We start from the raw sequence: 22,986 nt of genomic DNA, 5'->3' as shown, positions 1-22,986 counted from the left end.
GGAGAAATGCAAAACGTATTCGTTTCAATGGTGTCGTTCTATTCTACTTGCTCGTACAAATTTTCGAGGTTTTCATACTGCGCTTGTCTGATCAAATACGATGTTATTCTACTCCTGTGACCAAGCTCCGCTTTATTTGAAAATTTTCATTTTCTTTTATTTGTTGTGTCCTGAGATTAAAGTAAAACAACGAACACAGATATACGTTGAATAATATCGATCTATTTTACTTGTTCAACTAAATTTTTCGAGGTTTTCGTATCGCGATTGTCCCTTCGAAACTATCGTGTTTATTCGGCTAAGTATTGTCTGAAACGTATTTAATTTATCTCCGTGCTATTCTCCCTTCCTAATTATGTCTGAAAAACATATTTTTCCTTTCTCTGTTTGCACAGAGAAAAGGAGAAAAATTCATTTGACTATTATCGATCTGTTTTACTTGCTCGAGTAAACTTCCAAGATTTCCATACTGTCCCCTCAAATACGCCATTATTCTAATCCGTTAACCATCCTCCGCATTATCTGAAAATTGTCACTTTCTTTTATGCATTACGCTCTGTAAGTAACGTAAAAGAAGTTCTATTATATTCTATTTGTTCGAGCGCACTATTGAGGTTTCCTTATCGCAATTGTCCGCTGTCGTTCTACTCTCTTGGCCAGGCTTTGCGCCGTATAGAAGGCTTCTTTTTATTTGTTTTGGAAATAAAGCGACGAGAGGAAATAGGGGAAGTATTCGTTTGATTAATCTCATTCTATTCAAGTACCTCAAGCGAACAAGCTTTCAAGGTTTTGTATTGCGACAGACTGATCAGACAGGGTATTATTCTACTTTCACCGCAAACATCTACATTATCTGTAAATTACGTTCGGCAGTAAATGAATAGGGAGTTGTTGGTGACGTGTTTCTTATACCTTATTTATTCCTACCCTACTTACAAGTTAGACTTGGTTACACTTATAACTAAGCGGTCGTATACCGCTCCGGTGGCCGTAAGTGATCTAGTGGGCATTAGGGGTAGTGTAAAATATCGGGGAAGGGTTATGGATGCATTTTGGAACAGCGCTGCGCTGTGGTATTCCGTTGGGTTTCGGACAATTAGTGGTGTGGCGCATTCGGGGATGTGGGGCAGTCAAGGGTATGGGCATTTAGAGATGTGAAGCATTTAGAGATGTGGGACATTCGGAGATGTAGGACATGCGGGGGTATTTAGAAATTTGGAGCATTCAGGGATGTGGGGTATTCAGGAATCTGGTATACTCTGCTGGGTGTCTTGGATAACTATTGGTGTGGGATACTTAAGGGGCGTTTAGAGATGTCAAATATTTAGAGATGTGGGGCATTTCGAGATCAAACATTTAGGGATGTGGGGCATTTAGAGATGCAGAGCACTTAAGGATGTAGGGGCATTTAGAGATGTAGAGCACTTAGGGATGTTGAGGCATTCAAGGGCATGGGGGTATTTAGAGATGTGGGATATTTGGGGGTCTGGGGCAGTTAGAGATGTAGAATATTTAGGGGTCTAGTGTATTTAGATATGTTGAGCACTTGGGGATGCGGGGGGCGCATTCTAAATACTGTCTAGCATTTAGAGATGTGAAGAGCATTTAGGGATGTGGGGGGGGGGGGGGGGGACATTCTAAATGCTGACTAGCATTTAGAGATGTGTAGAGCATTTAGGGAGGTGAGGGGCACATTCTAAATGCTGGCTGGCATTTAGAGATGTGTAGAGTATTTAGGGGTGTGTAGTCCATTTAGTGGTGTTGGGCAGTGGGGGTTGGGTCATTTAGTAGTGTAGGGCAGTGGGGTCTGGAGCATTTAGTGGTGTGTGTGTGGGGCAGTCAGGGCTTTGTGTATTCAGGGGCAGGGGCAATCAGGGTCTGTATCTTGGGTGGAAGCTTCCATCGGATTACCTAAGTGTGCAGGGAACTGTATTATCATCGGCATTCAGCGGTAAAATGCTTGTCCCTACCTAAATCATTGCTAGAGTAGTTTCGTATATGGGAGCTTAGGGGTGCGGGTACAAAACCATCTTGCAATCCCCTAACATCAAAAATGATGAGGCTGTCCGCATCCTGCGACATTGGTTTCAACCATATGCGCGGAGCGGAATCCTGCCCATCGTTCCTGTCTCGCGGTCGTATATAAATATTCGCGGGGGCTCATTATAATTGCGAGAGTAACAATTCGTGGGTGGCCGCCTAGCGGCCGCGATGTCAAGTTCGCGGTCTAAGGATTATAAATGAAAACATGATCCCCCACCACTGGGACTCCTCGAGACAGTCGCGAGCTCGCTCGCCGAGGAATGTAACTTGATCCGCGTATATCTGTGACAATACTAGTGCAAATATGAAACTTTCTTATTTTACATTTTTATTTCGTCAAACTTTTATTAATAGATTTCTGACATTTTTCTGATTAAAATGAGACCAAACACGACGTAGTTATTATTTACCTGTGAAAAGTTATAGGAGTTTAATGATAACTTATAGGAGTTTTCGATTTAAACGATACGCTTAGTATTGCAAGTAAATATGTTTCGACAAGTTCTAAAGTCAAGTTCTGAGTCTGTTCTCATAATCAGGAAAGTTCCACAAGTATGTTAGTAGAAGTTTTATAAAAAAAGAATGAAAAAGTAACAAGTTTTATTCTTGTATTAATATTGTCCCACCGATATGTAACTGTTCGTTTGCATTCGCTTCGAATGTTTCCTTCGCTGTTCTCTTCTACGTTCAACAATTTTTAATCAATGTAAGAGCTACATGAGTTACAGGCCTTTGAGCTTACATTATTGTAAAAAGAAGAGATAGGTATTCGTTTGATTAATGCTATTCTATTGTAACCCGACCAAACAAAGTTATAGAATTTTTGTACCGTCCCTGGCCAGATACAATAGTTCTACTTCTTCAAACAATTTCAGCGTTATTTGAGAACTCCTGCTTTTATTGGTTACGTTCGGAAAGCGAAGAAAAGAGAACAAATAGCGAACGTATTTGTTTGATTAATATCGCTCTATTCTACTTGTTCGAGCAAACTTCCGAGGTTTTCGTTCTGCGACTGTTTGATCAGATATGCTATCTTTCTATTCCCTTTGTCAAACCTGCACTATCCAAATAGCATTTTTCTTTTGCCGTGTTTTAGAAGGGAATAGAATGAATTAGAGGTATTTGTTTGATTAATGTCGTGTTATTCTACCTGCACGATCAAACTTTTGGTTTCCTATTATGAGTGAGCAGGTACGAAATCTACGTTTCTTGCAGAGTTCTACGTTATCTAAATCAGTGATGGGTAGATCAAGTGCTCATCGGAGAACTCACGGGCTGTTGCGTGCACGGTGGGTGCAACGATGAGATACGGTACAGAGAGAACGATCGAATGTTCTGTGTGATTTATGAGATTTCAAATTTTCAGATTTAGATAGTATGGCAATTGCAGAAATTATAATGTGAGAATTTTTTAATTTTTAATTATTCTAATCTGTTAATTTTTGTAGTTCCAAATGTGCAATTTATGAATTTCAAGACTTAAATTTTTTAATTTTTGTGGGTTAAATTTTCAGAGCTTAATAATTTCAAATCCTTAATTTTTCTAATTTTCATGTTATTAATTTTTCTAATTTTCAAATTCATAATTTTTGCAGTTTTCAAATTTTTAATTTTTCAAATTTTTATATCACTCGTTTTTCCAATTTTCAAGTTTCTAATGTTCCCAGTTTTCAAGTCGAATTTCCCTAATTTTCACATTCCTAATTTTCAAGTTCCCAAATCTTCAAATACTCAAAGAACAAATTTTCGACTCCCAAAATTTCCACCTACATAAATTTCTAAATTCCCAGATTTTCACACCCTTTTTTCCAAAATTTCCTAATGTATGTGAGGTTGTTTTTGTAACAAAATGTGTTGGTAAGAGTGTTATACAACGAATGAGATTGGTAAGAATGGTGAGTGAGTGAAGTTGGTATGAGATATTTTATAGATTGATATGAATGTTAAAAGAAGAGAAAATCGGAGATTGCCGGGATTGAAAGTATGCTTTGAATGAAAAAGACATCCCATTGATACATTCAGTAAGACGCATAAAAAATTCAAATCATGTACGTCAATTATTAAATATAAAAATATTGTATTGAATATTACACAAAAAGTCCTCAATACTTTTCCCTTGCAATCTAAACCTTCCGAAATCTCCAACTCCCTAATCGTTAATTCTTCGATACTAATATTTGATGAACAGTATCTAACAATAAATATTTGAATTGCACTGATCGCACCCGAAAGCGGAGGTTTGTATTTAGAAGTATTATAGCCTCCGATTAACTTGTTATCGATCGCACGTGTGATTGGATCTTATAATCTCTCATCAATGGCAAGTAGATTATATCGTCGATAACGGGATAAGCTGTCGCGTAATTCAAACGGCGTTTGGCAGTAATATTTTAATATTAATTCCGCACGATGAAAGTTTCACGTTATGCATACGGTAGCTCGTTCATCTTTCTTTCGACGCGAGCTGTTTCATGCATATTGCGAAACGTCGAACACGAATACGCTGCGTTCTCGTAACGCCACCGCATTAATTTTTTATTAAGCCCTATCTAATACTCGGAGCATGAATATTCAGAGATGTAATGCGTCCGGTTATTTCGAGTATCGTTTATTCATAAAACCCGTTGTTGCCCATATGTCGCCATTTCGCGATGTATTCCACGCTGAAAGTTAGCCGTGATTTAGTCCCAGTTTACTCTGGAAATTCTATGTACTTTGCTTTGCTCTACTTTTCTCTCTGTAATTTATACTCAGAAAATTTACTGATAACGCAGAACTTGAACTAAAAGATACCGTATCTAAACACCCGCGGCGCAGAAACCTCGGGGGTTTATTTATTTAAGATTTTATTTTCAAGATTTCTTAATTTTGTGTATAAAACGTAGTTCTACGTCTTTAACTTTTTAATTTGCAAATTTTAAAGCTTGAAAAGTTTACAAAATTTGGGAGCTAGAATTTTACTACTGGCCAACTTGAATTAGTAACTCGGTAAATAGCCCGGGGAAAAATTATGAAACAAAACTTTTATTTTAAAATTCCGTCTAAAATATTAACGAAGAGTTAATATCATGTATAAATGTAAAATGAGTAATCACATTTAGTCATTTGTATTTATTTACACATATTTGCATATTTAAATTGCTCAAAGAACTTGTTATTGTACTATTTAAATTTTTATAGGAAATTAAAAAAGTATTAGGAATAACTTTTTGATAGCTGTTGCTACCTGTACATCATTTTTATTCATCTCTCTTTTTTAAATATTAATTTATAAAGTTTACAACTTATCAAATATTAATTGCAATTAAAAAATGAACAATGCCACAATGATTGTTGTCCTTGCAACTGAAATAATTTTTTGTAGTTGCTGTTTATGTATGAATTTAATTGTTCATAGTATTCTTCACATTTTTTTTTACCTTTTCAAATATTAATTGCAATTAAAAGAATACCTTCAGAGATTACAACGTTACAAATTACTTTTTAATAGTTAATTCTTAGCTGTATATTTTAATTTTCCACACCGTTTATTTCTATTCACATCATCAAAAATTAATTGCAGTACAAAATGATTTTATAATAAATATTTAATAATCTGTAAACGCTAAAGTATCAAACTGACGACGTACAAAATAATTAATAAAATAAGCAATAAATTACAAAATTTGAAAATAATGTTGCAAGCATAAAACGGAGATAATCAGAGCCTTCTTTGAAACGTGATCATCAAAGTGTTAAGCTTGGTTGCACCCGCCTGTATCATTGATGAAGAAAAGTAGTCGCGGCAGAAAACACGCGAGTTCGCGAAGAATAAAGGGGCGTAACAGTTATCATCGGAATACGGAAAATTTCCGTGATCCGTGAACAAAGTGTTAAGTTGAAAAGGGGTAGATATTCGTGCATCGCACGAACGTTTTAGTTTGCGTTATAAGCTGCATTGTGCCCGAAACGTCAGTCGTAACCTAGAAAAAGTGACGCATACTCTTTATCGGTCACTAAACGCGTGGGTTGTTCTGTTTACCTTGCTACCTATGCCACGTATATCCGGCTGCGATAATACGGTTAGTAGACGTTGCAGTTGAAAAGTATGGCAGCTTGAGTGTCCGTGAAGATGAGCAGTCAACGTCAAACAGAATTATCCGCTTTCATCTACGAGACGTTGCTTGCACAACGCTTTGCTACGATTACTTAATATTCGATGCTACGTTCTTTAATACTCGATTGCTTTCCAAAGCTTCGAGGTTATATAATCAGCTTTTTTCTTGCTGAAGGGCACTTCGATGAATAATGGATGGGTGACCATCGATGATATTCAGTTTGTTGGAATAATTGAGCAATTTTTTATTTGTATCGATGTTATATTTATGACGGTAATTTTCATTTGCGAGGTTTGTGCAAATTAGGTTTGTGCAAATGTGTGATGGAAGTTGATACGTTGAAGGAGTGTATGGGTGTCGAACCACGGGTAGGCGCATGGGTTCAAAATATATATATCAAATTGGCGGACCATGACGAGAATCCGTTTACTGATGTCAACTCATCAGTTAGGGCGTTCACCCGAAGTAAAAGAAGCTCCGGGTGAATACTTCCAGTTTTATTTCGACAAATTAGTATAATAACGATAAAAACAATTGCTGAACACAATTCACATTCACTCTCGAGAAGTTTGCGTGTTGTTTTTCGCTTAATTGGTGGCCGCTTGAGCCAATATACTGCCGAAAATACATGTGAGGCATTTTTCTATTCTGACCAACTGTAATACCTCTTCTAAACATCTCTTCAAGCCCCAACTCATACGTTCACATCAGTACCTCTTATTTTGAAGATATGTGCTGTGTAATATGTGGAGATATAAAGTACGATGACACAACTCATATTATAACCTTAGATCCACGTAATCCTACATTCTTACATTCTCAGACTCCCATATTCCTAGATTCTTATATTCTAAAATTCCTTGGTTCCTGTAACAAGACAACCAACCTTATTAAACAGTAAATTGAAAATATTACCAGCTTGTCCAGATGCACTTCATAAGAACAATTTTGCACCATTCATTCCATAGAATATGTAGTCCCACTTCAACGTTACTCAACGTTATCCTATCTCGTTCCACATTTCCTGCTATATTAATCCATCTTCTAGAGCTACCCTGAAAAGTGCTCATCTCACATACTCGGTTTACTCCGAGAACTTCCGAGAACACTATAAACTCAAGTTTTTCTTCCGCTGGAATTTACAGTCACTCACATATTTGCTCGAGTACCTTTCAATTCTGACGAAAATGGAAAATCTCGTCTCTGAGATTCAATGTACATATTCAGTTTACTACGGAGGTCGATAATCTTCGTAAATAATTTTTCAAGCTATTTGTCGAGTTAGACATTTTTTGAACTTTTGAAAATCTTTAGAAATGTTGAAATTATAGCGAGGGTAATTATTATGAATGTAATTATATTTGTGTGTTTGTATTGTATACAATTGTATAAGCTGTGAATTATTGAATTATCATAAATATTATCATTGAAGATATAAATTATAATTAATATACACATATTTGTTAATTTGTTAATTTGTTACAATATTACACGCATGAAATATAAATTAATTGCATTTAAATGCAAATGTAAAAATGTAAGAAGAGTGCTTAGAATAGTTCAACTAGAAGACATCGATATTATAGGAAATAAAAATAACCACTCCACAAAAATAGTTAACGATTGATCTATTACTATTAGAAACTATTTGAGACGAATTTAATTAAATCAGAAGTAAGACGAAAAATGTAAAATTCAAACATGTCTCATTTACCATTACAAAGAAATGAACACACATGTTTCAAATTCCACGTAGTCAGACATGTCGAGGAAGGGAGGCAGGGAGGGGCACTTGCTCCCCAGAGGAAAAGAAGATGGTTTTCTTTATACCCTAGAGGAGAAAATTTGCATTTTGCCCCTCCTTAAATAAGAAAATTTAAATTACAGTTCATATGTGATAATTAGTTCTTTTTGTATAAAAATATGTTTAAAATCTACTACTACGATAAATTTACTTTAGAATGAATTACATATATTATGTATGCAATTTCACTAAGTCTCTTGGTATTTTTAGGATATTAGAAAATCACTTTTTAGACTAGTAAGTTATTTCAAGCAGTGAATGAACGTTAATAGTATAATATTGGAGGGAGATTATTATTTTAGATGAGATGAAAGTTTATATATTTTACATATGATATATTGTATACATATGTTACCCACATTAAATTCTATATTACAGTAATTATAGTTGTATTAATAGTTTCAAATATATGTAAATTTAGTCTGATTTTGCATGTCTAAAATAAATTAGTACTTTAGAATGTATAACATACAGAATGTATAACATGTATAAAAGTATAACATATGTAAGTCTTCTTTCAAACATATAATACTACAATGTATAATATGTCTAAAGTATTAATTAATTTCAGGCGTGCAAATTCAGACTCTATAAATGTATAATGTATTCGAAACTAGATAACTGGCGCTCCAAGCACCAAAATGGCGGAGAGTGGTATCCTTCCCGAATAATTAAGAATATTCAGAAGCACACTATAATAAAAGTATAACATAAGTCTACTCTCAAATATATAATACTATAATGTATATGTCTAAAGTATTAATTAGAGACATACAAATTCAGACTACATAAATGTATAATATATTCAAAACCAACCTAACCTAACTCTTCACAAAAAGACACAGCACCCAGCACCAAAATGGCGAAGAGTTCCTCGGCCACCAAGAATATTCAAAAGCAACTTATCCTCGCAAACGCTTAGCTAAATAATATATCGGTTTCCATCGCAAACGAGACGGGAGGACAACGCAAACGGTTTACCGAAGGAAATTGAAACTGTATTAACGTAGCCGGATGCTCGTATCGATAGAGAACGTCGAGACAGTAGTCAATGGCACGACATGCAACTTTTAATAAAAACATTGTTCGTGACGAATCCTATAACGCACCGATACAATCTATTCGCGAGGATCTCCTTCTTTTTTTATCTTTTTCTTTGCTAACGCCTACGCGATCGGAGCAAGCCGTTTGATCTATTTTCGAAGGATCGATACGTCCCTTTCGAGCGTGCTCGCATGCAAGAGGCAATAATAATGGCGAGTACAATGTTGAAGGGTTTGAACGAATACCTGAAAACAGTCGCGTGTTATTTAAGGGATGTTTTAGATAATCGGTTAACTGGATCGAACGTTTACGAAACGATACGTTGATTGTTTACAGTACATGGAAAATGGCACGACAATCAAATTAAAGGACGTCCGTTACGAGGCGTCTGCATCGTATTCCTGTCTGGTATCAATGACGACTCCTATTTATACCCAGGCTTCCGAACCCGTTCATATGAAAGTTATAGGTAAGTCACTTCACTATATTTATTAAATACTGTGTACCTACTATATACCTCCACGGAGAGAGCTGTACCTTTTAAAAGGTTCTTTTAGTAACTTTAGTTATATTTTTTACAAATATAAAGTGTAGTTATATTCTATGTAATGGTTCATGGTATAATTACAATCTTTTATATTTATTAATGAGTTTGATAATGGGTCTTTGAAAGTGATGACGTAGGTATTGTAGAGTGTTTTAGCAAGGGTAATACGGTGCTGCGTATGAAGGAACTATTTGAATATCAGGTTACTTATACTGTAGAAATATTAATTGCAGTGGATATTAGATAGGATAATTAGAAGTAATTTAATAGGAAATGCGATACTGGATAAAGCTGCATTTTGGAGCTACTTTTGATTTATAAATTTTTTAATTTTCAAATACCAACATTTTTTAAGTTCACAATTTTTTAATCTTTGAATTTTTGAGTGTTCAAATTCAGAAGTTCCTTTTCTAGATTTCTAGATTTCTAGATTACTAGGTTCCTAGATTTCTAGATTTCTAGATTTCTAGATTTCTAGATTTCTAGATTTCTAGATTTCTAGATTTCTAGATTTCTAGATTTCTAGATTTCTAGATTTCTAGATTTCTAGATTCCTAGGGTTCTAGGTTCCTAGATTCCTAAATTTCTAAATTCTTAAATTTCCAAATTCCTAAATTTCTAAATTCCTAAATTTCTAAATTCCTAAATTTCCAAATTTTTAAATTGCCAAATTCCTAAATTTCCAAATTTCTAGATTTCCAAACTCCTAAATTTCCAAACTCATACATTTCCAAACTCCTAAATTTCCAAACTCATACATTTCCAAATTTCTAAATTTCCAAACTCCTAAATTTCCATACTCCTAAATTTCCAAACTCCTAAATTTCCAAACTCCTAAATTTCCAAACTTCTAAATTTCTAAATAACTAATTTCACAAACTTTCATTTTCCCATATTCCCAAATTACTATTTCTCCTAATCCCATTATCCCCAAATATAAAAATCCCCAAATCTAATACCTCAAATTTCTATATCCCAAATTTCAATACCCCAAAATTTCCAACATCCAAATTTTCCCCAGCCAAAATCAAATCAAACTCCATATAAACCATCTAAATTCTTAAATCCTCGACCTGCAACACGTCCAAGTTTCCAATATTCATCTTATTAAATTCTTCAGATCTCCACATCCTAAAATTTACAATCATCGGAAATTATTAAACTATTCTCCGCTCCATTTCCTTCAGAAAAGAAGAATGATTGTTTCAATATAAACCAGGTTAACGTCGCATTTAAATTCGAAGATTGACTGAACTTTCAAAGTTTGGATTTATTGGATCTCACAAGTTGTCCGTACAAAAGTGTATAGAATCTTTTTTGTCGCGATAAACACGAAACATTCAGTTTCTCGTATTATGCGATTTACTTTGCGCTGCTACGAAGAATTCCAACTTCCAAAAGTTTGTTCACGGTTTATGCTTGTTCGATAAAGTTCTGATATACCATGTTTGCACCGATATGTTTGAAACAAGTATAACCGAACAGAAAAAATTGTACACACTCGTTTTTTGTGGAAACATTAAATGTGTTAGGAAATGAGGTTACCAAAAAAACATCGAATAGAATATTACAAAATTGACTTGTTACTTTTGTTTAAATATTTGCTGGAATTATTATGTATGTTCACTGTGGTATTTTATATTCATTTTATTTATTTTATATTTGTTTCATTTAGGTATTTATTTATTTTGTTTTCATTTGAATTATTTATTTATTTATTTTTTATTTACTTTATTTATTTATTTTGTATTCATTTTCGTTATTTATTTATTTATTTATTCACTTTGTATTAATTTTATTTATTTATTTTATATTTGTTCCATTAAGTTATTTATTTTGTCTTCGTTTTGTTGACTTACTTATTGTATCTTCGTTTAATTTATTTTGTGTCCGTATGTGTTATCAATTGAGAAAAAATAATTTACTCGAATCTCGCTTGGAAAAGAGTCGAGTAATAAAAGCTGCTTCCGTTTCGTCCTTTCATCGATCGGTCAACTAATTATACAATCGTCCCGTCTATATCGTGCAATAAAATCGCGATAAAACACGATGTCTTTGCAATTATAATTTATCGTTCGAACAGAAAAATGTTATATGACCACCGCCCTGCATAAATCGCAGCTGTCCCGTGCAATAACAGATACGGGGAAAAACGAGAAGAATATATTTACAAACGTAATTTTTTTAACAGAGAATATTGCTTCGCATGGAAAGAGTTAATTTATCTTTCCTCGATAAAATGAAGCTTTTAAACTGAATTAAAACCTATACAAATTGATATTATGAAATAAAGCATAAATGAAAGAAAATCTGATTTGTTGAAGAAAATTATTTTGCTTGCAATGTTTTAAAAGAAGAAAATTGTTTCTTATGGAAAATATTAATTTATCTTTCCTTAATGAAATGAAGCTTTACCTCAAATAAAATCTATACGAAAAGAAATAAAGTACAGACTGACGAAAAGTCTTTAAATATGATTTGGTGAAGAAAATTATTTTGCATGCAATTGTTCCTTAACGAATTTCAGAAGAGAAGTATTATCTGTTTTTTGCAAGGTAAATTCGCGTTACGAAATCATATAATTTAAAGTGGAAAGAGCATACTTTAAAGCGTAATTTGTACATAGAGAAAAATCATTTTGCATGAAAAGTGTTAATTTATCTTTCGTGAGTGAAATGTGCAAAAGGTTATCTGATTTCCAGGCCGTATAATTTTACGGTAATAAACCTCGTGAAATTGTATCAGCATAAAGTGAAAAAATATAGGTACATTTTTTAAAGATCAGTCGCGGAAAAATTTATTTTGCACGCACGCGGTTAATTTATTTACCCTTCATAAAACCTGAAGTTTCTAAATCATACAGTTCCATTTTAATTACCATTGCGGAATTATATAATAGCACAGTTGGAAGGGAACATATTTTCAACGTAATTTGTGGAAGAAAAAATTATTTTCCACAGAAAGTTAATTTATCTTAATAAAATCTGAAGGTGGAAAAGTATAATTATGCGTATGCTGTGTTTTAACGTCATTGTAATAAAATGTAAAAATTATTTTTTGTGGAACGAATTTTATATTTTATAGTGAAATCTGAAAATGAGGAAGCATCTGACTTGCAGGCTATATAATTTATGGTAATTAACGTTATGAGACTGTACAAACAGAATGAATATATTTTTAATTATTCGTTATGGAGAAATATTTCAAAAAATTATTCAGCGCAGGAAAAATTAGTTTACATCTTCTCGTTATGAAATTAAAAAATAATTGAATCATTTGTCGCAAAAAATCTCCAACAATTCCATCTTAATTATACTAATACAACGTCGTAATATCACAAATTGAAACTTTCGGAAGAAGCTTGCGGAGTTGAAGAAAATTATTTTGCATGTAAAGAGGTCATTTATCTTCTGCAGTAGAACAAAAAGTTATCTGGTTTCCAGATCAAATCCGTTTTAATTAATGTAACGGAATTATAATACCATAAATTGAGAGTATTCGAAAATTATTCGAGAAGAAAAATCTTCATGTAAAGTTTCCTTAAAGGCAAAAATGAGATGTTATTTGTTCTAATTATCGACACAAAATTGGTGTAACAGACCGGAATATATTTTTAAATGTAATTTACAAGCAGAGATCGTTTTTAGACAGAAATAACATCTGTCTGTAAATTAATTTGAAGTAGAAGATAATCGATAGAATTTCTGAGCGAAGCTTAAAATATAATTGTTCTTACGTGATTTTCAGAGCGTACAATTGTGTACTAATTAGTGTTATGAAATTATACAGTACCACAGACTGAAAACCCGAAAATCACATTCGAGAAAAGCATGTACGTGGTCGGCGAAAATTTAGAGGCGAATTGCACCTCCTCGGCTGCGCATCCAGTTCCTCACTTGACTTGGTATATAAACGGGAAGGAGGTAAGTAAATATTACAAATAATTGATCAACCTTCTACTTCGTCAGGGTGTTAATTTTTAACTGGTAACCTTATCAAGTATTCTATCAATTTATTTACCTTATTTACCTGAATATATCCGACGTAATTCTTGAAAAAATTCTGGAACAAATTAAAAATTTATGAACTCTTGTCAATCTTACATTTAATATATCTCTCCGCGAAATTCGGTCTTTACCGAATTACTGATTTTTACTGAAATTTAGAAATTTATGCAATTGAATGCGAGAGAATTTTTCTTGCATTTCATTCTTTTAAATTTTATCTTTGAGCTCTTATAAATTTGATCGATTTTTTAATTTCATTAATTTTTTCAATTTGATTGGTTTTATCCATCTCATTGGTTTCATCAATTTTAATAATTTTATCAATTCGATTGGTTTTATCAATTTTAACAATTTTATCAATTTGATTGGTTTTATCAATTTTAATAATTTTATCAATTCGATTGGTTTTATCAATTTTAACAATTTTATTAATTTCATTGGTTTCATTAATTTTAATAATTTTACCAATTTCATTGGCTCTATCAATTTTAATAATTTTACCAATTTCATTGGCTCTATCAATTTTACTAATTTTATCAATTTCATTGGTTTTATCAATTTTAACAATTTTATCAATTTGATTGGTTTTATCAATTTTAACAATTTTGTCAATTTGATTAGTTTTATCGATTTTAACATTTTTATCAATTTTATTTGTTTTGTCAGTTTTAATGATTTTGCCAATTTGATTAATTTTTTCGATTTAATCGGTTTTATCAATTTTGTTACCTTGAGGGGAGAATTGTACAATATCGACCAAACTAGTTCTTGCTTTCAATAATAGTTGGGTATATATATCGTATTAGTAATTCATAGAGTTTCAAATTTGGGGATATTGGAATTTGGAGATATTGGTTTTTGTGGATATTGGACTTTCGGGATATGAAATTTGGCAATGTGGCAATTTGAGGTTATGTGATACAGGGATATTGAATTTGATATCAGATTTTATTGTTAGATATATTTTGTGAATGTAGAGATTAGTATTTATTGAATTATTTTTATTCTATTTTATGCTTCAAATTGAAATACCAGAAGTACTATTTTATTCTATCAAATAATACTCAAGTTTCTATATTTCTCAATCATTTATGCTATAAATACATGATTGACAAGGAGCTAGTATGTATTTTGATGACATGCGTTCTCATCAAACTTAAATTTCTAAATCTCTAACTTTCTAAATTTCTAAATTTTTTGTTATTTAAGCTTAAGTCGAACTCTCATAAGAGAATTATAAAGCTGTACATGAGGTTTACAGTTAGTTGTACAAGGGATTATACAGATTTATGGGCTTACAGTAGAATATAAGTAATTTTATGTTAAATGACATTTTACACTTTTATGTTATTTTTTTTTTAAAAGCTGTAAAAAATTTCTAAATTTAGAAGTTCACGATCATAAAAATTTATAAACCAAAAAATGAGTAAAGTAACAAATGCTTGAAAGTCCAATACATCCATTTAAACACAAAGTGTGAATACCTCATTCGACCCTAACAGCGTAACAGATTTTTATCCACCGCGTAAATGATGTGTAATAAAGATAATAACGATTCCGCTAATATTGTGTTCCGCCAGGTGGATATTAGCCTGGTAAATCATTATCCTCTCACGCATCACAAGGACCAATTGATGTCCGCGACGGCAAAACTAATGATAGAGGTTTCCGCGTTGCATGCAGGGGAAAATGGATATCTAGAGATCAGCTGTTATTCCACCATTCCGGATTACCCCTTAAACCACGAGCAGTATGCTGATGTCAGGAAGGAAACGGTTTCGGGTAATTATTAAATCACCTTTTAAACGATTCCTTGGTGAAACTGCGAATTTGATTAACACTTAACCTAACAGCGTGTCCTGATTTGTGCTTAATGATAAAGTCTTTTTCTTTCCTTTATCTCTAGCTAGTTTACTAGACGTTCACTTATCTTTTTAATTCGTAATTGTTTAAATTATTTTCGACTTTTCACTGCTCTTTTGAACATTGCTTTCATTAAACTTTTGAAGGACATTTTAACGCACTATATTTTTAATTAATTCATTTGTCGAAATCTTTATTTTAGGGAATTATTTAATCAGTTATTTAACCAGTGTACTAAACCTCCACTAATCTTTGCAATTCGATTCACAACTGTTTAAATTATTTTCAACTTCTCACTGCTCTTTTAAACATTGCTTTCATTGATTGTTTGAAAGGGATTTTTAACGTACCACGTTTTTGCTGAATTCATTTTATTCTATGGAATTGTTTAATGGAATTTTTACTACCATTCGAGTGACCTACTTATTTTTATTTTTCGAAACGATGTGATCGATTGATGGACATGTACGGATGTTTGTATAATCATTTGAAATTTCAATTTAACTGATTTATGTAGAAATGTTTCAGACTGTATCCAGCTTTATTTATTCATTTTTCGGTAGTAACTCTTTTTCCATCTAATCGATATTTTATAAATTTAAGAGAAATACCTGCAGTGCATACGCATATTCTGTAGGAAAGGATTTTTTGAATCTAATTTCATTGTTATACAACTTCCATTTTTAGATTCTTTTCCTCTCTGTGAACGAGACACGTAGGCATTCTGATGACTACGTTTGAAATTTCTGAAAAAATTCCAATTAAAATTGTGTAACATGGATTCGTATCATTATTTTTTATTTAAGATTCAACATACTTTATGTCGTAATTATTCTGCATGATATATGTATAATATGAAAACGATTAAAAATAGAAAACCTTACAATATGAATAATTTAAAAAATTTAGTCACCTATAAAGTAAAGCAACTGTATTAAAAAAAAATTCAATTTCCTATATTTTAAATTTGTAAAAATTATAAATTATAAAACCATAAATTTTATTATAAAAATACGAGAAATATTTTCTTAAAAAATGCAGTAACTCCATTTTCATCCTAAACCTCTCAGTGTTTTATCTCGTACAATTAAATTCTCAACTTTCGTAACTTTTAATTGCAACACGAAATGTTCCCAAATTAGTATCTTTCAAACGTAAGTGGCTTAACGCTCGGAAGATAAAAGCACGACCAATTGATATTCACTAAGCTGTGCCTTTTGACATTTTCTCCTCCTTTGCAATCGTTCTGAATGCTTTACGTCCCACGCCAATCAGGATGCATTTAAGACAGTTGAAATTAGCTAATTAATTCACGATATGTCCTCCCACGCTGCGAGTACATTGACAAACGAGTTTGTATCAGTTGCATTATTTTATCAATTTATAGTTGTGACGCATTTCTGAATAAGTTTAAAGGTCATTTATATCCGATGGTGTCAATGTTCCGATTTGATACATTTTTTAATTGATAGGTCTTGAAGTTTATAGATTTTATGTTGATTTTATGTATAGACTTTATCTTGATTTTATGTGGGCTTCATCTTGATTTCATATGGATTTTATTTTGATTTCATATAGATTTCAGCTTGATATCATATAGGTTTTATCTAGATTTTACAGAGACTTCATCTTGATTTTATATCAATTTTAGCTTGATATCATATAGATTTTATCGAGATTTTACAGGGACTTCATCTTGATTTTATATAAATTTTATCTTGACCTCATATGATTATTATTTTGATTCCATATAGATTTCAGCTTGATATCATACAGGTTTTATCTAGATTTTACATAGACTTCATCTTGGTCTTATTTAAATTTTATCTTCATCTCCTATAAATTTTATCTTGATTCCACATAAATTTTATCTCGACCCTCAAAATTAATAAAACCATCAAAAATTTTGAAAAATTATTCTGTCTTAAAACAACGGCACAATCAATGTTTAAAAATAAACCTCAAGAGTAGAAATATTTTTAATAAAAATTCGATAAAATCCAGTGACAAAAATTTGCCCCTAAAACTTCACTCAAAGAATAAACACAGACACAGAATTTTTTTATCAAAATTTTATACTGTAATTATTTTGTATTACGTTAAATTTGAGTCGCAATATTATTACAAATAAACATCACAGAAAAATTTCGAAAGAGCAAAAGTCGATGCACAAAGAGGTTAAAAAATGATCCCGTTTTAGTTCAGTATAATTCGAAGACTAGAACCATTACCAATGTCACTCTAATTCTCTAACGAGAACGTTTGTTCGGTTGTTCCAGTGCAAATTATAACCGCGTCGAACGCTGAATCCTCAGCGCCGAATATCGCCCGTGGATGGCCCTTAGCTACGTTGCTGTGCGTCCTCTGCACGATGCACAAGATCATTCCTTAATAAAAGTCAATTGCTTTAGGATAATTTAACGAAGGAACAAAGAGAAAAAAAAGCGAAGAAAAAAAGAAAATGAACAACTAAAAAGAGAAAAAAAAGAAACGAAAGGTGTAATATACGTAACAAGCGGAGAAAAAAAAGGGAGAATTAAGGAGGGATATATATATTATATTATATACACACACGTATATATATATTATATCGAAGAACGAACAATCACAATGTCTTCCTTGATTATACCGAAATACACGGGGGGCAGCGATTTTATTGTCTTGCAGAAATTTTATAAATCATAGACGCGGCTTCTTCGTGCAACTATTTTCGATTGTCGCTTGTATCGATCGTTATCTATTTCGCGAATTATATCGAATCCCCGGGGGAGAATCGTGGCCACACAACGGCGAAAGAGAAACGTAGTGCATAGTGATTCGCCGACGATTTCTTTTTAAATGAGACAACACAGATAAGATGGCGAAGAAGAAACGGTAGAGACACATATGCAACCAGACTCACGCGATCACACACACGTACATACACGGGCGCATTTTCTAACCGACATTTGTCGCGTCGACCGCAAGATTAATCCACTTATCGTCGTTCGTATATTATTCGTGTTTTCCGTTCAGATCCTTTAACGACGTTGACAGACTATTGCATAGAATAATTATTGTACTCGTGAACGATCAAAGTGAGGAGCTTTAATGTATTCGCGAGAGTATATAACAATTACTGTTTCACCTAGTTTTTAGATGGCTACAGTGTTACCCCTCTAAGTATTACCAGGATAATTATTATGCAGAGAGGCGCTCTCGTTTCGGAATTTCATCCATTTTCATTGTTTCGAGCAACAATTTACGGTAAGTTGGAAAAAACACGCTGGCTGCGTTGAAATACAAATTTAGAACTCGTGCAAACTGGAATGGTCGGTTTGACGGGTCTTAATTGGCATTTTGATATGTAACTGATATAGATATCAGTGATAGACAAATTAAATTACTGAATGTATCACGGAGAGCGAATTGTAAATTTAGAAACTTGCGATTGTGGTGGTTTGAAAGGTTTGGAAGATGACGAAAGTTTGAGCGGGGGAAGTTTGGAAAATTGAGAGATTTAGAAATTTGGGTGGGGGTTTGAGAAGTTGAGAATTTGTGAATTTAGAAATTTTGGGGTATAGGAAGTGAAGGATATGGGACTTTGAGGATGCGGGAATTTGGAGATATGGGAATATTGGGGGCGCAGAAATTTGGGAATGTGAGAATTTGGAGATGTAGGAATTTAGGGATGTGGGAATTTAGGGATGTGAGAATTTGGGGCATGACAATTTGGGGATGTGAAAATTTAGGGACATGAAAAGTTGGAAATATGACAATTTGGGGATGTGGGAATTTGAGGACGTGGGAATTTGGAGACGTGAGAATCCGGTGATGTGAGAATTTGGGGATGTAAAAATTTGGGGATATGGAAAGTTGGGAATATGAGAATTTGGGGATGTGGGAATTTGAGTACGTGGGAATTTGGGGATGTGAGAATTCGGTGATGTGAGAATTTGGGGGTGTAAAAATTTGGGGATGTGGGAATTTAAGGACGTGGGAGTTTAGGGACGTGGGAATTTGGAGAAGTGGAATTTGGGGCAATGGGAATTGGGGAAGTGAAAATTTGGGAGCTTAGAAATTTGGGAAAGTGGGAATTTGGGGAAGTGGAAATTAGGGTAAGTGGAAATTTGGGAGCTTAGAAATTTGGGAAAGTGGGAATTTGGGGAAGTGGAAATTAGGGTAAGTGGAAATTTGGGGACGTAGACATTTGAAAATATAGGAATTTGAGGATGTAGAAATTTGAGGACGTGGAAATTCGGATTAGGAATCTGTACATTTGGAAATTTAAAAAAATGGCTATCTAGAAAATTGTAAATTTGTCAATTTGTAAAATGTGAATTTATCAACTTGAAATTTAGAAATGAAATTCACTATTATGCATAGCAGTCAGCGTGTTATCAAAATGGTTACCAATCCTCCTATCTCATTTTTATCAATCTCTTCAATTTATCAAAATTAATAAAAATTTATTCGTCACAGCACTTAAAATTTACAAATAATATTTTTCAATAATTTATTAGTTTATCCCTTCTTAATCCTTCGTTGCATGACCTTTCGAACTAACAAAAACATAAAATCACTTTTTTGAATCCCAAAAGTGATTCTAATAGAAAAAAATGATTGTATATCATTTTGACATTATAGAAATACGAAATAAGGATAATTTTAATAAATGTAAAGTATGCAGTTAATATGTTCACATTTAAATTGTATAACTACAATTTACATATTATGATCATACAATTTTGTTATTTATATTATGTCGTTTAAATATGAATATATTCATGTATGATAAAACACCAAAATTGTATAATGTATCATTTTACATATGTGCAATAGGATGCAACGAAGAATTAAATTATCGCTTAAATGGGTAATACTGTATCCTTATAAATGTAAGATGCAATCTTGAACGTTCGATGAATAGATCATTGATTCGATCGTGCATCGAACGTTTCCATCAACCGAAACACGGTGTAATTGAATGTCAATTCGTAAGTCGAATTTCTTATTCGAAATTAAGCTATGTAATCGTTGTTCGAGATAAATGTTTTTAATCGTGTTTCTAATTTCAAGGTTACTGTGTATAGAGCAATGTCGTGTAATTCGTGGTACAGACAATTTTCTATACAAACTTTTTTTTCTGGAAAATTGAATCCAAAGATTGGTATAAAACTTGCACTATTATGTAAACACGTTCTTTGCTGATCACGCGATATCGCGTGCCAACATGCTGGTATTCAAGCATCATGGCACAGAACGACCGTACCATTTTTTGAAATCAGTATTGAACGTGTTAATATACATTATTTATTTTTAACTATGCTAACTAAACAAAATTAAGATATGAACCAAATACATAAATATATGATTTTTGAAAAAATTTCATTTCTCAAAAATGAAGACATGTAAGACAAGATTTGTTACAAATTTAAAAATTAATTTTTGGAAAATATATTTTCGTTGTACCACCAGTTACCTGACACCCTATATATTTAAATAACTGTTTTTATCGAAATCTTTTACAGAGACCTTTAAAATGTTACTTTCCAGTAATTATACTTTTAACATCTAACTAAAAAATGAGCATCGTGATCGATTATGTTAATATCTTTTACATTCCTAGTTCGAACACGATCTAAGTGCTCGTCCTGAAAAGCTAATTTTTAAGTAAAATCGACAGATTATGATGTACCTATATATTTCATATATATATATACATACATATATTATATATATTAAGAAAAATATTCTGATAAGTTGTAAGTACATACGAGCTTCGTACGTGTGCACGTGAAAATTTCGTTTTTTCGTGTTTCTCAGATCTATTTATATACACGTATTTAATATAGCGTACGCAGAATGTATGTTAGTCTAAAGCAGACATCCTATCGACAAATCAGAAAACTAAGACTGTTATACCTTGTTATTATATCGACGATGTTATTCGTTTGTGCTACTACAGTGTCGTTGCTTTTCGATTTCGTCGTTCCTCGGGTTCGATCCTTGCAATATATGGAGAGGATACTTTATGTTCATCGTAATGTTTTGCGAATTTCAATTAATGCGAACATAGTTATAGATGATTAAAAGTTTGAAGTTAACAGAATTTTGGATTTTCAAATTTTCTTAATTTCCTCATTTTCCTAATTTTCCCAATTTTCTCAATTTTCCTAAATTTAATAATTTTCCCAATTTTCCTCATTTTTCTAATTTTCCTAATTTTCCTAAATTTCCTAAATTTCCTAAATTTCCTAAATACCTAAAATCCTCAATACAAAGATTTACAAATTTCAAAATTCCCAAATTCTCAAATTCCCAAATCCTAAATTTCCAATTAGTCCAAATTCCCCAATTCTCAAATTCCCAAATCCTAAATTTCCAATTAGTCCAAATTCCCCAATTCTCAAATTCCCAAATCCTAAATTTCCAATTAGTCCAAATTCCCAAATTCCCAAATTCCCACACCTTCATATCCTCAAACCTTCAAATCCCCAAATCTTCAAATCCCCAAACCTTCAAATCCTGAAATCTTCAAATCCCCAAATCCTGAAATCATCAAATCTCTAAATCCTTAAATCTCCAAATTCTCAAATCCCCAAATTCTCAAATCTCCAAATTCGCAAATCCCCAAATTTTTAAATCCCTATTTTCCCAAATTTCCAAACTTCCAAATCCCCAAATCACAAAATTCCCAAATTCGCAAATTCCCACATTTTTAAATCCCTAATTTCCCAAATTTCCAAACTTCCAAATCCCCAAATCACAAAATTCCCAAACTTCTAAATTTTTGAATTCCCAAATTTCTGAATTTCTCTGAATTTTCTACTATTAATCTCCTAAACCTCCAAATCAAAATCCCATGTAAAATACATCAAAATTACATCGAATATTCGATGGACATGAAATATAAAAGAAGAATACATTCCACATTGCAAGGGTTGAACGAAAAATATCAGATGCATCCATCGTTACCGATACAAAAACATCATCTCTAAATAAGGAAACTTCCTGTGTAGAACGCGTTTCATTTCGATGGAGATTTTTGTTCACAGGGCACCGTTGCAATTGCATTGTTTGTAAAAGAGATACAAGGACAATCGTAAATTCAATAGCGCATCGAATGATGGAAACAAAGGCAACTGAGATCTTCTACGACTATTGATCGTACTGGACGCTGATAAATATTGATGTGCATACAAATAATTCAGAATGAAAGTACTCGATGAGAAATAGATCAAACAATTTCAGAATTTTAGGTACTTGATATCATTTTTTTATATCGATCTTGAATTAATATCGGGTTGATCGTATTGGATGGTTAAAAACTCTTTTACAATTTGATTTACTCCGCTCTCTCATATTTTAAAATATGAGTGTTTTAAAATACGTTCAGTGGGTTTTAGATGAGGTGGTTATGCTTGGAAAGTTGAATTTATATTTTATGAGAAAATTTTATATGGACATAGTAAGACGTATGTTCATATGAGACTATATGAACGTGTTAAGACATATGATCATATCAGATTATATGAATATGTTAGGACGTATGTTCATGTTAGACTATATGAACATGTTAAGACGTATGTTTATATCAGA

General features: G+C 32.5%; 1 protein-coding gene across 5 annotated transcripts in view; it reads left to right on the top strand.

Moving 5' to 3' along the window:
* Positions 1–22,986, top strand: part of LOC100879109 (uncharacterized) — a 44,314-nt gene that overhangs the window by 7,616 nt on the left and 13,712 nt on the right. For 3 of the 5 annotated variants that reach the window (XR_013038152.1, XR_001095367.2, XM_012281650.2), the window contains exons 3-5: positions 9,325–9,457; positions 13,325–13,458; positions 15,123–15,324. Coding sequence is in view for 3 of the 5 variants with exons in the window: in XM_012281650.2 (XP_012137040.1) it covers positions 9,325–9,457; positions 13,325–13,458; positions 15,123–15,324 (469 nt within the window). In the remaining 2 variants the exon portion in view is untranslated. Of the gene's footprint in view, positions 1–9,324; positions 9,458–13,324; positions 13,459–15,122; positions 15,325–16,092; positions 16,333–17,684; positions 17,902–22,986 lie in introns of those variants that run through there. The other 2 variants (XM_003701720.3, XM_012281649.2) reach the window with 2 other exon arrangements.

The sequence above is a fragment of the Megachile rotundata genome, chromosome 5 (genome assembly GCF_050947335.1).
Source record: "Megachile rotundata isolate GNS110a chromosome 5, iyMegRotu1, whole genome shotgun sequence".
In the NCBI taxonomy this organism is placed as follows: Eukaryota; Metazoa; Arthropoda; class Insecta; order Hymenoptera; family Megachilidae; genus Megachile; species Megachile rotundata.
The sequence above is the reverse complement of the archived record's forward strand: the minus strand, read 5'-3'. Positions and strand labels throughout refer to the sequence as shown.